A 12,814-nucleotide genomic window follows, 5' to 3' on the forward strand; every position below is an offset into this window, starting at 1 on the left:
AGTACGGTTGATTTTTGGCTTTTCCACATTTCCTGATTAAGTCTCTTCTCCTGATCCACTCTTTATAATACTGTCTTGTCATTTTTGTTTTGCGCCCCCCTACCCCCACCATAATGTATAGTAAATTCAAAAGGATATCGATGTTTTAGAGTCCCCTGAAATCCAAAAACATTGATCTCTTGATGAAGGGGGTGTGTTGGCTGGACGGAAAAATAAACTTACGCCTGTTATGAGATTTGCTGATTTATTTTTTGAGTCAAATCGTGCAGGAGAAAGAGGCACTCTAGAGAAACCCTTAAATTAATTTTTGATAATATATCGAGAATTATGGCAAATACCATAATTCTGCAATGAATTACAAATTCTTCTTGTCAATTGCTACCATAATGACCTATTTTATGATCAGAAAGATAAAGTGGTACATAATTACTGAAATGTTATAGAATAGTTTGGGTAACTTGTTTCCCATGGCACAAACCCTACTGACGCTCACGTCTGAATTATTTGAATCTGGATAGTGACAAGGTAGTCTGTTTACGAATGCTGACAGCGACACACCTTTTGTCTACAAAATTGTTTAGGAACTCAGAGGGCTAATAAGGGCCCTAACTATAAGGACTGCTGCACTGCCTTAATATTAATATTCTGGAACCAGATCAGTCCCATCACTGATGCTAAAGATCAACAAAACTTATAATCTGACCGTTAAAAAGGAGCACATCTTCACCATTTATAACACTAACACTGAATATAGCTCAGATGTCTTAAGATGTAACAGAGGATTCATCTATCACCTGATATTCACTACTTTATACACTACTATATACAGTCAGTAGACGCCCACCCAATCACGAACAATTTTCTATCTGCTTATCTACATAATAATGAGTCCTCATTGCCCAATGAAACATTGCATTCTCAGAAATAAAACCATAGAAATGGCAGGTGAGAAGAAAATGATATTCTGCAATAAGATCTATTTGTGGTGCACAAGCAACCTACTCAAGCAAATGTGACAAAATTAATTGAAATTATAAATTGATCAGACAGAAGGCTGAGAGAAAAGCAGCTACAGTATACAGCAATTATAAGTGGAAATAACAACAGCATTAACTAAGGCTTACAAACAGCTAAATGGGAAAACGTGAATGCCACAAGATCTCAAATGCTATGTGGTGTTATCTTTTTTTAGATGATGCGTGCACATTTTTATGTTAGGCTGACATCTTCAAATATAAGGTATATACAGAATAATAATGTTATGTGGCTGTTTTGACAAATTAACATTTGAGCAAAAAGGGAACATCAAGAATAGGCTGTATTTATCTTAAACGTTCTCAACAAATTAAGTAATATACTAATATGTATAAATATTTGGCCTCTATAGATAATGGACAAAATAAAGAAAACTAATTTCTATGTAGGGTTGATGTGCTTGATCAACCTTCTCCAAACAGTTTGGTTCTCCATATCCTCCCTAGCTAAACCTTTTCCTTCAGACCTCTTTTTACTTTATCCATCCACATCCACATCCACTTTGGCCTCCCTCACTTTTTCTTCCAATGTACTTCCCATCACTCTTCTGACCACATATCCAATGTCTCTCCTCATTGCTTCAACTCGGCCAACTTTCTTAGATATCTCTCCTACTTTTTTGTACTTCATTTCTCATTCTGTCCATTTTTATAACTCCACACATAAACGTTCTCATTTTTAACCACTGTCTTTAATCTTCACCTTAATTCTTTGATCATAGAATACTCCTGATACCTTCTTCCAATTTTTCCATCCTCACTGCACTCTATGGGTTATCTCTGCATCTAGGTTTCCATCTTGCACTATCACTGATCCTAGATATTTAAATATATCCACTCTTTCCAATAGCTCTCCCTGCAAGCTAACATCTGAATCCTGATCATCATTAAACCTCATATATTCGATTTTCTTCCTATTTATCTTCAACCTTCTATCTTCCAAACCCTTCTCAGTTCTTCCAACTTCCTCTCCTGTTCCTCTTTTCTGATGCTGCACAACACAATATCATCAGCAAAAAGCCTGCAATAGGGGGGACTGGTCCTTCATCTCATGACTCAATACATCCATTAGCAGATAAAAGAGATGAGGACTTAAAGAAGATCCCTGGTGCAGACCTACTCTAACTGTGATCCTCTTTGTTACTCCAGCACTGCTTTTAACCTGAGTTTTCACTCACTTGTACATACATATGCTGGACAATCCTCACATAATTCTCTGGTAATCCTTTCTCTCTAATGCACCTCCAGACCTCTACAAAGGCGTGTCGACTGAGTTAATTCCATGACTACCATTGCAATATGTTTAAAGGTATGTGTGCAAATTGTGAACAGACAGATCTATGAGTATCACACTTGACACATATTTGGTAGGAGCATCACAATCTGACAATGTTTCACAAAGGACAATGGCTACAGCAATGTGGGCATGGATTTCTGAATCTAGGGTCACTGTTAAAGTGCAAACTTCTTGACGATAACGTCTATACAATCACTGATTACTTTACTGCTTGAAATTGAGCAATGTAATTTCAACTTGTGTATTGTGTATATTTCCCTCTTTTACTTATTTGATGGTCACTACAGATGTCAAAATAAATCTCCAATACAAATTACTGATACACTAGAAGACTCACGTGTGTGGCAGGTAAAAGTCCATCTAAAATAGCTAACATCAAAACTGGGAGAGCAAGACTCAAGAAAGGGCCCACAATGTGAGATAAAAATCATAGCTGAGATTCAAAAAAAAAAGAGAAAAGAATCAAAACCAAGAATTTACACATCAATTTACACATGAGTTGAACATTGAGGTCAAAGGGACAGAAAAAAGTTGGTAACCAGAATTCAAACTTAGATTTAAATCAAATAACGCTTGACTGTTAGGTGGTATCCACAAATTTGAACAAACTGTCTGATGGCAAACTTTATTACCTATGACGATGACACATATCACACTTTCTGTCGACCTTGCCTTGCAGCTGACAATACCATCTGTAAGGGTAACTTGTTCTGATGAAAGCCATTAATACTGTAAGGTATTGACTTACTTGTACATTTTATATGTATTGTAGTAGGATGCCAACTTGCAAGAGGATGTTAGGTGCATTGGCGATGCCAGAAATGACAGGTTATAGTCCTACAGAGAACCTTCTGGTAAGAGATAAAGAGAGAGTGCAAGAGACCATGCAGATGTGACTGTGGGAAAACAGAAGACGTTAAGGCATGAGTTTGAGTGATAGCTTGGGTAGAATCATGAAGAGCGCCATGGGATGCTAGAGGGCAGGTCATCTAGCAGTGGGATAAAATGCCAAACCCTCTGCATTATGTTAGCGCTATTCTTTCTTTCCTGGCTTATGGTTATACTGTTTTATGGCTATTTCTTTTATTTTTTAAACAATATTTTCCATGTGTTTTATTTTGTTACTGTGTAATTTAGTGTTAATATTATGTATATTTACTGTTTATGTATATTTTTAAGAATTTTAAATATATTCCTTATGTTCTGTAGGTGGAACCCCAAAAAGATAGGCCCACCCTGACATCACTTCTACTTAGACCACCTTGCACCTTTATATTTTGGTGGAAGAGATGGCAGTAGTAGCGTGTCTTTGACAATTGTGTAGATAGAATTGAGTGAGCGACGCTCTGATTTTCTGGTTTGCTTCCTTTTTCAGACTATGATTCTTTGCTTTTTGGTAGATTGGTCTTGTTTGCCTTGGATTGCCTTTTCTGGCATACTTTGACTCTTTATTGGGATAATTTAATACTTTTTCCTGTTTTTGTCATTTTTGTTTTGTTTTTGTTTAAACAAGTAACTTCTTCATTTATAAAGATTCTTCATGGGCCTTGTCATTCAAGCCAATGATTTCACGGTTAATCCTCTCCCCTGCAGGCAATTTTTAAATATTTTGAAGTTTGAACTTTTAAAGCCAGTGCTGCATTTTGGGCTTCAGCAGGCCTGAAAGCCTGCCTCTCGAGCTTTGGTGTCTGGTTGCCGGGTGTGAGGCTTATTTTGGGAGTTAAATTCAGTGAGGTCCTTATTTGACTTGTTTGTTTTTGAAGCCTTCACCCCCTTTTTCCAGCTTACAGTATGTCACAGATTCACAACACTGTGGGCAAAGAAAGAATGAGGACATGGAGGAAAATCAGCTGCTAGAAGAAGCATGGTTCCAGAAGTAAATGTACTGGACTGTGCGGTTCCTCAAACAGAGCAGACAGTTGTGTAGCAGTCTTGGTGATTTGATCTACGTTAATAAGGTCAACAGAAGACTCAGAGGTGCAGGGGGTATAAGGGCCACTACACTGAGGTCTAACCTAAAGTCCCTGGAGCAACTGCTGTGTCACTCTTGACTCGAGAACTGATCGGGTTTAAAGTTACCTCATTACTAGAAACTAACTGAGTACAAAGTTAGGTGGATAATGGAGAAAACAGGAGGTGAAAAGAGGAGAGCTTTACCAGCTATCTGTTTTAGGGAAAATAAGAATGCAAACTGTCATTAAAATGAATTGGATAACATTAATAATTAATCTATAAAAATAAAATTAAGAATATCTGTCTGTGGTCTGGGCATCATTCGAGAATGGCTCAACTAACTCATGTGAAATTTGGTATGTATATTCGTCAAGGTCCCTGTAACAGGACAGGAAATTTTTTTTGCCCCCAGGCTAATGGGAGAGAGGAGTCTCAAGGGTGGCTTTTTTGAGAAATATTGCAATTTGAAAAATTATTTTCTTTCTTTATTTAAGTGGCGCATGCAAACAGATTGTCATGAAATTTTAGGGACAAACTAAATGAAGATCTACTTAAAAAGCAGTGCATGTATCACTTCAGTATTGCCCCAGGGGGTGAACTTATATTTTCGTTGAGGGTACACCCTGTCAGATCAACCCATTCATGTTCTGTGGAATAAAGCCAGCATGTTTTGCTACTTCTATTTCCCTTTTTGATTTATTTTCAAATAACATGCCTTCTAGAAAGAGTACCTATTTAAATCCAAGATCTGTCAATGGCAAAAGAAAGTGTTTGATGTAGGATTCTGAAAGCTAAGGACAGCAAAACAACTGTTTTAAACCATCAGAGGTGGTCAATCCTTTAGGCGACTCAGACGGCCACAGGTCATCCTCATCTAAGGGGCAGCTTTTATAAAAGTTAAGGGGTGTGTACTCCATGCATCAAGTAGGAACTTTCCCCCACTAGTCATAGAAGTATGATAATGATGCCCACAGTATGTACACAAAGGGGCGCTGTTTGTGTTTCTCAAGGCGCATGCAGTCCAAACATCAGGATACTGAGTGGGCACTGTTTATGACAGTAAAAGTGTACATGCTCTGATGCGCATGCTCATTAAAGTCCACAGTATATGCACAATGGGATGCCGTTTATGCTATCTATTGCAGGGATGCATGCTCCAGACACCGAAGGGCCAATGAAGTATAATAATACCAACTAGCCACTATGAACAACAAAGGACAATGTCAGCTCTACCTAGGGCTCCAAATGGGCTTTGACCGACACTGAAAACGTACTTTGAAACTTATGGCACTTTGCAGCCACTTAACAGAAGTTGAAATATTGACAGGCGACTGAACTGGTAAAATCATTTCTATTCTCTTTGAAACATCTACAATTTCCTATTTGGTTCTGTTTTGTTATGACTATAAACAAATCACAAATCACAAAGTCAGACCCTGAAAACTGCAGGCATTGACTTAAGAACAGATTGCTTCTCTCATGTGCAGCTTTATGTTAGGTTATGTCAAACAGGTATTTATATAAATAACAGTATTTATTATTTCAATTTAATTGTAAGATTTCCATAAATATTGATTGTATTATAAAGATAGATAGATAGATAGATAGATAGATAGATAGATAGATAGATAGATAGATAGATAGATAGATAGATAGATAGATAGATAGATAGAAAAAGTTGCATTTTGGGTCTTTTGATGCATTTTTTCCAAAGCTGGTGGTGCTACATGCTAGACTTCTGAAATCGTTGTTTTCCCTGGAGAAGTTTTATCCCAGATACAAATCCACTTGAACATCTACTCTGCAGAATAGGAACAATTTGATCCTGCAGAACTGGGCCATTATCAGAAATAATACAGAGCTCAAGTTGATCCTAAAAAGGTAAAATAATTCTGTGTGAAAACTTCAGGTCCAATATGTACAATGCCTATAAAAAATCACATTTCATATTTCCAAGAAAGTGCACACCATATGATTGGGGTGAACCTGACAGAACACAGAAATGCAGCAAACAGAGCAGTTACAGCGCCTATAAAAAGTATTTACCTCCTTGGAAGTGTTCGCATTTTATTGTTATACAACATTGCATCACAGAGAATTTAATCTGGCTTTTTTTAAACAGGTTAACAGAAAAACTCTCTCTAATGTCAAAGTGAAAACAGATCTCTGCAAAGGTGGTTTACATCAGGTGTTCCTAAACTGTTACAAATCGGGCCCCCTTGGCTGATTACATAAACTTCTGTAAGCAATTCACAGACGAGACTATCCTGACTGCTCTAAAATAGGCTTATGATTCACCTCAGTAATTATCAAAACTGATAATCTAAGAAAATACACATGTGCAATCTGCAAACACAGAAGGAATCACTTCACAAAAACTGCTGTCTTTATTGTGACATCTCATGCACTTAACATTAGTCTTGTCAAAAGGCAAACTGAAATGTTTTCGTTAATTGTGGTGGTGTAGTCTATTTCTGTGGCACTGAACCTATAAAGAAGATAAGAAGCAAATTCTCTTCAATTATTTATCAGAATTCTAATAAAACACAAATATATTAACTCGGTCATATTACATGCAACATGTAGATTTTTCAATGAAAATTGAATGCATGAATACTCAGTGAATAGGCTGGTGCTGTTTCAAGGATGTCGAACACTGGAAAGGCTACAGAGATGAAAGCTGCAGGCAGATGTCTGGCTCCATATTGAGCTTACCACTGTTATTTAGTCTTAAGTGCTTCCAGTGCAGAAAGTCCAGTTCATAAATGTATGTTGTTCATAAACAGCATCAAAAAATCTCATTCCAATACATCTGTATACTCTGATGAAAACTGATGCCAAAAATTTGGTAAGAAATTCTGTGAAAATATCAGCTTTAAAGCATTGTCACTGCAAGTCCATTAGGCCTACTTGCTCCTTTGTGCACAGATTTGTGAGGGCTTCTTCCCATAGGCTATGTCCACACTACTACGTTTTTAAACAAACTAGGGGGCTTTGCCCCCTGCTTGCTTCGCTTGCCATCCCCTCACACCCCCCCCCCACCATTGTGAAGAGGGGGGCTGAACGCACCCCAAGAAGACGTGGACGCTCCTCCGAAACCCTTCTTAAACGGTGATACAATGGGAAACACATTCTTTTTTTTACCTCCTCTTCGCCCAATCAACTGCTGGCTTGCTGCTGCTGCCGTGCCACATGATCTGCTCTTCGCTCGCCTAACTCCACCACCAGCACTACTCGCCATTGTGAAGAGGTGGGCTGAACGCACCCCACCCCACGCTCCTCCGAAACCCCTCTTTAATGGTGATATAATGGAAAACAAATAATGGTTGTTTTTTTTACCTCCTCTTTGCTTGATCAGCTGCTGGCTTGCTGCTGATCCCGTGCCACATGATCTGCATTTTGTGCGGCATTTCAAACGTTTTAAAGTCACTGCCTTGTCTCTCTTCTCCCCCAGACATTCTCAAACACTATTAGATCTCTTTTCTCTGTTCCGTCATTTCACCAAGTAATATTTTCCGTTTCTTTGTGCTAATGCGATTTTTACTCTCGTTTTTTTGAGATTTTTGAATTTTCCTACTCCCATTATCTCTAAACTGCTCTGCATGTGTATCACAGGACTTGCTTCCAAAGGTTGTAAGTATGACATGACTTGCCTGTCTTGCGGGCTGTGAAAGTGTCTCTCTGTCTCCCCTTTAAATGATCTCTCTTCAAAAGATCACGTCTCATCCCAACTTTATTTTTTATAATAGAGAGAAATGATCACTGTCCACACAAGCATTGTCACATTGTTTAAGAAAGCATCTTCATCCACAGTAAAAACACCTGAAAACGCATTTGATGTAAGCATTCGCCTATACCAGACATGCATGCATACAGTAGGACTGAGTCTAAAAGCTGAGTAAATGATCTATGAGAAATGATCAAATAATCTTGTTGTGATCCTGCCACAAAGAAGCACAAAAATGGTTGTAGGTCACCTAAAAGCACACACAAAGGATGGACCTGCCATATTTTTAGGTCTGTGTCCATTGGATTGTCCACACCCCAGGCAGCCAAGCCCCAACTCAACTTGTGAAACAGTAATGCTAACCATCATGTCACACTATAATAAATCATTTTGCCTTACTTGTTTTTTATTAAAAATTTTGAAAAAATATTCAATTACCGAATTCTTTAAAATTACCAAAAATAACCAGTTTTAAAAGGACAATTACCTGCAAACAGATTCTGCATCAAAATATCGTGAATTTCTAGAGTCAATAATAATTATTTCATGATGCTTGTCTAAAAAACATTCAAGTGCTGACTCTGGAGTTCTAGCAATGTTGCACCGATATCCAGCTCGGTCACAAGCCCACCAAAATCCATCACTCTGACTGTCCTCTTTTGCAAAGACCAGAAGAACCTGAAAAATAAACACCAGTTGTTAATATTTTATTTCATTGTCTTTAAATTCTTAAAATGCTTTATTCTTTAAGTTCTTAACAAATCGCCAAATCATCCATCTATTTATTCATTTGCTTGACTATTTTTTTTTCAAAACGGTCAGTGGGAGCCGCAGCCCATCTCAGGAGTAACAAGCACAAGATATGAAATATGAAAGTGCAAGAACCAGTTATATACAATTTAAAGGCATTTTTATAACTCAATCAAATATTAGAGCAAAATTTAGAAACTGTTTCAGCATGAACAATTTCACACTAAAACTGTGTTACCCTCTTATTCTTCTCAACAATCGTGCTACACTTGACGTGACATGATTGAGAGAAGTCTTTTGTCATAGATAACATTAACGAGCATTGCGCTGGTCAAGTCGATTGCAGAATAACTTCATCAGTCAGCTAAACACACACTTAAATGACTTTTTGAAATTTGCACAGCTTGTTTATTGACAGCGTTCACTCATACAGAAGGTGTGAAAGTACAGGATGCATTACTTAAGGCAGGGGTTCCTAAACATTTTAATCTGAGGGCCCAAAAAAAATTAATTTCACACTTTAACCCAAGAAGAGGATAATCCATAATGATGGCTCAGTAATACACAGACAAATAACAGAGGCCATTGAGGCCACTAGAGGGCACTGTATCTCCTCAAACCCAGAACACACAGTCAAAAGGCTCCAATAAAAGTGGTTTTTATTAAATCCAACATCCTATACAGGTTTAAAGCCTCCATAAACATCTCCACAATAAATCCTCCGTCTCACCTCCAGGCAAACTTTGTCCACCTCATCCAACTCGGCTCACCTGGGTGAGGCTGGGTGGCTCCTTTCATCCCAGGACCCAGGAGTACTTCTGGTGTCAAATGATTACAGCCTGGCAGCACTTCCAGTTCAGGCGAAACCTCCTTCGAGGTGTGTACTTTTTTTGTTTAGCTCCCTCTCTGGGCACCCACACACCCTGACAGGGTTGTTCTCCTAGACTACATGTCTCAAGGTTCGCTGCGGGAGTATGAATGGGAGATCTGCCTGAGGGAAGCTGGCACCTAGTGTACTGGGGGAATAAACAGGCCTTCCCTGTACTTCTATTTTATCCCAGACAGGAAAAGTACTGTAAACACATCTGGCCAGGACGTCTGTCCATCCACCTGGGGCCTCCCGGCTGGGTAAGGAACCTTGCTCTTTCATGGTCTGGACGCCCATACATCCCATGTGGCACTTACACCATATGTTTTTGTTTCCATTCAAGAACATTTCTCACATCAATATCACTAAAACAGATAAGTGGAAAGCAAAGATATTGTTAATAAAACAGCAACAATCAAACAAATGAGGGAACAGACTCCTGAGATACGTCACTGCATAAATGCTTAGTGTGAGCTTTAGTAAAGTTGAGAAGAATAAAATGACTCTTTATAACAGCGATGGCGTGAGAATATGGTCAAATTTATGGGAAAACCTGAATGCTTATTCACATCACTCATGGCACCAGATAAGGAATAAGGTAGTTAAAAAATAATCAATGGATGTAGTTTATTTACCTTGTCTTAAATAACATTATTTGTGTATATGAGCTTCACATTTAACACTACATTTTTCTAAACAGGTTTGCAAATTATTCAGCAAGTTCTGTTTTTAATTTAACAATTCAATATAGGGAGTAGAAAAATGGAATCGAACAGCGATAATATTCCTAAAAAATATGTACACTGTTAGTATTTTAAATGGATGATAAGATACATTTTGAGGAAGAATTCGGTGAAGAGTCCAGTTTTGAAATGTTTAATTGTACCAACTCCTAAATGCTGAGAGCTCCATTCTACAGGCTGTTTTATATTTTCTTACAGATCCCAGCTGTCAAACAAACACATCGTTCAAACTACTAGTAGACTGAAATGTATCAAAGCATTTTACAACAGTCGTCACCGAAGCACATTAAACTTGATCCAAAATTTTCTTTGCACGTCTCTTACAAATTTAGATTGAAATGTACAGTATGTTGTAATGGTGAAGATGTGACGAGGCACTGACCAGTTGTCCACAGCCACCAAACTTGTATTTAGCATACAAGACTGGCACAGCACTGTATATATACACTCACTCTATTCACTCAGCCCCCACAAAACATCACAAAACATCACATTCGGTTATTTTTGTTTTGATATCTAATCTAATCTGACACTTCATCTCACACTAGCTGCCTGTGGCACTCCCGCTTCTCTTTCTTATATGTGTGTTTGCTGTCAATCAAGTTGTGAGAGGGGTGGTGGTGCCAAAGGAAAAATGCATATTTTCTTACTGTAGAAGCAAAATTCTCTGTGATGCACCCGTAGTGTCGTTTATAGGCCACTTCTCGGACCGCATGCTACTGGAGCAAATAGTATGCTAATAAGTCACTCGCCACAGAATTCACACTTGGGTGAACTTGGTTAATTGTGCTACACAAACATGTGGCGACCCATCACAACCAATGTCCAGTCGCATCCATTGTTTAAGAAACACTGACCTAAGGAGATATTCAATACAAAATATGCAGTACTACTACAAAAATAAAAGTTATACAAAAATCAAAAAGTACTACAAAAATAAAAGCAATAACATGCAAATTCAGGTGAAGGAACCAGCCCAGGACACGTTTTCACTTCAGGGGCAACTCATGCACACATCACACTCAAACAGGGCCCTGGTGATGTGTGAGGAAAGTACAAGCAGACTAGGCAATAACATGCAAACTCCATACTGACCATGACAGGTTGTGGCACTTGAATCCAGGGCACTGGCACCTTGTGGCAGCAATGGTAAGCACTACACCAGGGATATTGCCGAAGACAGATGCTGTTGTCTAAAAATAATTTCTTGAATTTCAGAATTATATTGATAAATATCAGCATAAATAAAGGTTATTGTTGATTTTTGGGAAGATAAAATTATCAGCCCTTATGGGGGACTCATACTACAAGTAGTTATTCCGGTTAAAGCTGTCTCAAAGATCTCAAATGCACTATGGCATCAAGTTAACATGGCAGCAATTCCCCCAAAATATCACTTGGTGGCAGCATTGTGATATTCCTATTGGTAAGCTGTAAAGGCAACACAAATGTGAGCAATACAGTAGTGGACAGAGTGTAAAGTTATAACCAGATAATGAAAAAAATAATTCTTCTTTCTGTAATATGATCAATATGAAAGACAGAAGTAAAAGGCCAATCATCTCAAGAAAAATAAAGATTTATGTTTCTCAATTTAATTTCTAGGAAAAGACAAACAGGAATACAACCGTTCCTATGTTATTGATGTCTTTTGCTTGGCAGTTGTACATTGAGAACAAAACACATTTTAAATATAAAAACAGTCAGTGCTGCATCAGCAGCTAAAAAATGTAACGGAACACTACTCTGAAAATGTATTTAAACTACTGGTGTAAAAATGGTATGCAGCACTGGAAAACGTAAAGAAAAAGGCTGCTGCCAAGGTTAGTGGTGTGAATTCATGACAGGTAAACCATGACGGTGGAGTAGGCTGATTACAAGGTAACTAAAAATAAATGAAGTGCAACAGGAAGTCACAAAAAACGTGAAAGAAGTGAAGTAACATGTCGTAATACAGTACACTTTAAAAACCAGGCAAGTGGGAGCTGGGAACACTGGACAAAAGGGCTGGAAAGAAAGTGGAACAGCATGCAGAACAATGAAAAATACTATGTACTTAGTTACTAAATAATAACCTCAACTTACACCTTTTTGATACTAATGTTTGTGAAGGAGTATTTCTTGACTTTCTTTTATTTATAAGAAATTGGAATAATAAATAATTTTGGGTTTAATTATTTCTCTATTTAGTCATGTGGTGGGTGAGGCAATGCGCTGTATCAGCACGTGCTCCTAACCTCCTCCTCCTCCTCCTCTATTTAGGAATTTGTATAATGCGTACTGTACTTCTAGTTTAACTGAGAATTGTTCACAACACTCTGTGCCTGCACTCAGTGAAGAGAACTATAAAAAAATAAGTATTTATTTTTGGACATAAATATTGTATTGTATTGCAATTATCCATTTCATTCAGTATTTAAAACACTCACTTTTCTTTTCTTG

The 12,814-nt window shown here is 37.9% G+C and overlaps 1 protein-coding gene across 2 annotated transcripts in view; it reads right to left on the reverse strand.

Annotated features, from left to right (window-relative positions):
* pde8b (phosphodiesterase 8B) overlaps positions 1–12,814 on the reverse strand; it is a 348,478-nt gene that overhangs the window by 107,558 nt on the left and 228,106 nt on the right. For both annotated transcript variants that reach the window (XM_039758399.1, XM_039758400.1), the window contains exon 3: positions 8,499–8,689. In XM_039758399.1, coding sequence (XP_039614333.1) covers positions 8,499–8,689 — 191 coding nt within the window. The remainder of the gene's footprint in view (positions 1–8,498; positions 8,690–12,814) is intronic.

The sequence above is a fragment of the Polypterus senegalus genome, chromosome 7 (genome assembly GCF_016835505.1).
Source record: "Polypterus senegalus isolate Bchr_013 chromosome 7, ASM1683550v1, whole genome shotgun sequence".
Classification (NCBI taxonomy): Eukaryota; Metazoa; Chordata; class Cladistia; order Polypteriformes; family Polypteridae; genus Polypterus; species Polypterus senegalus.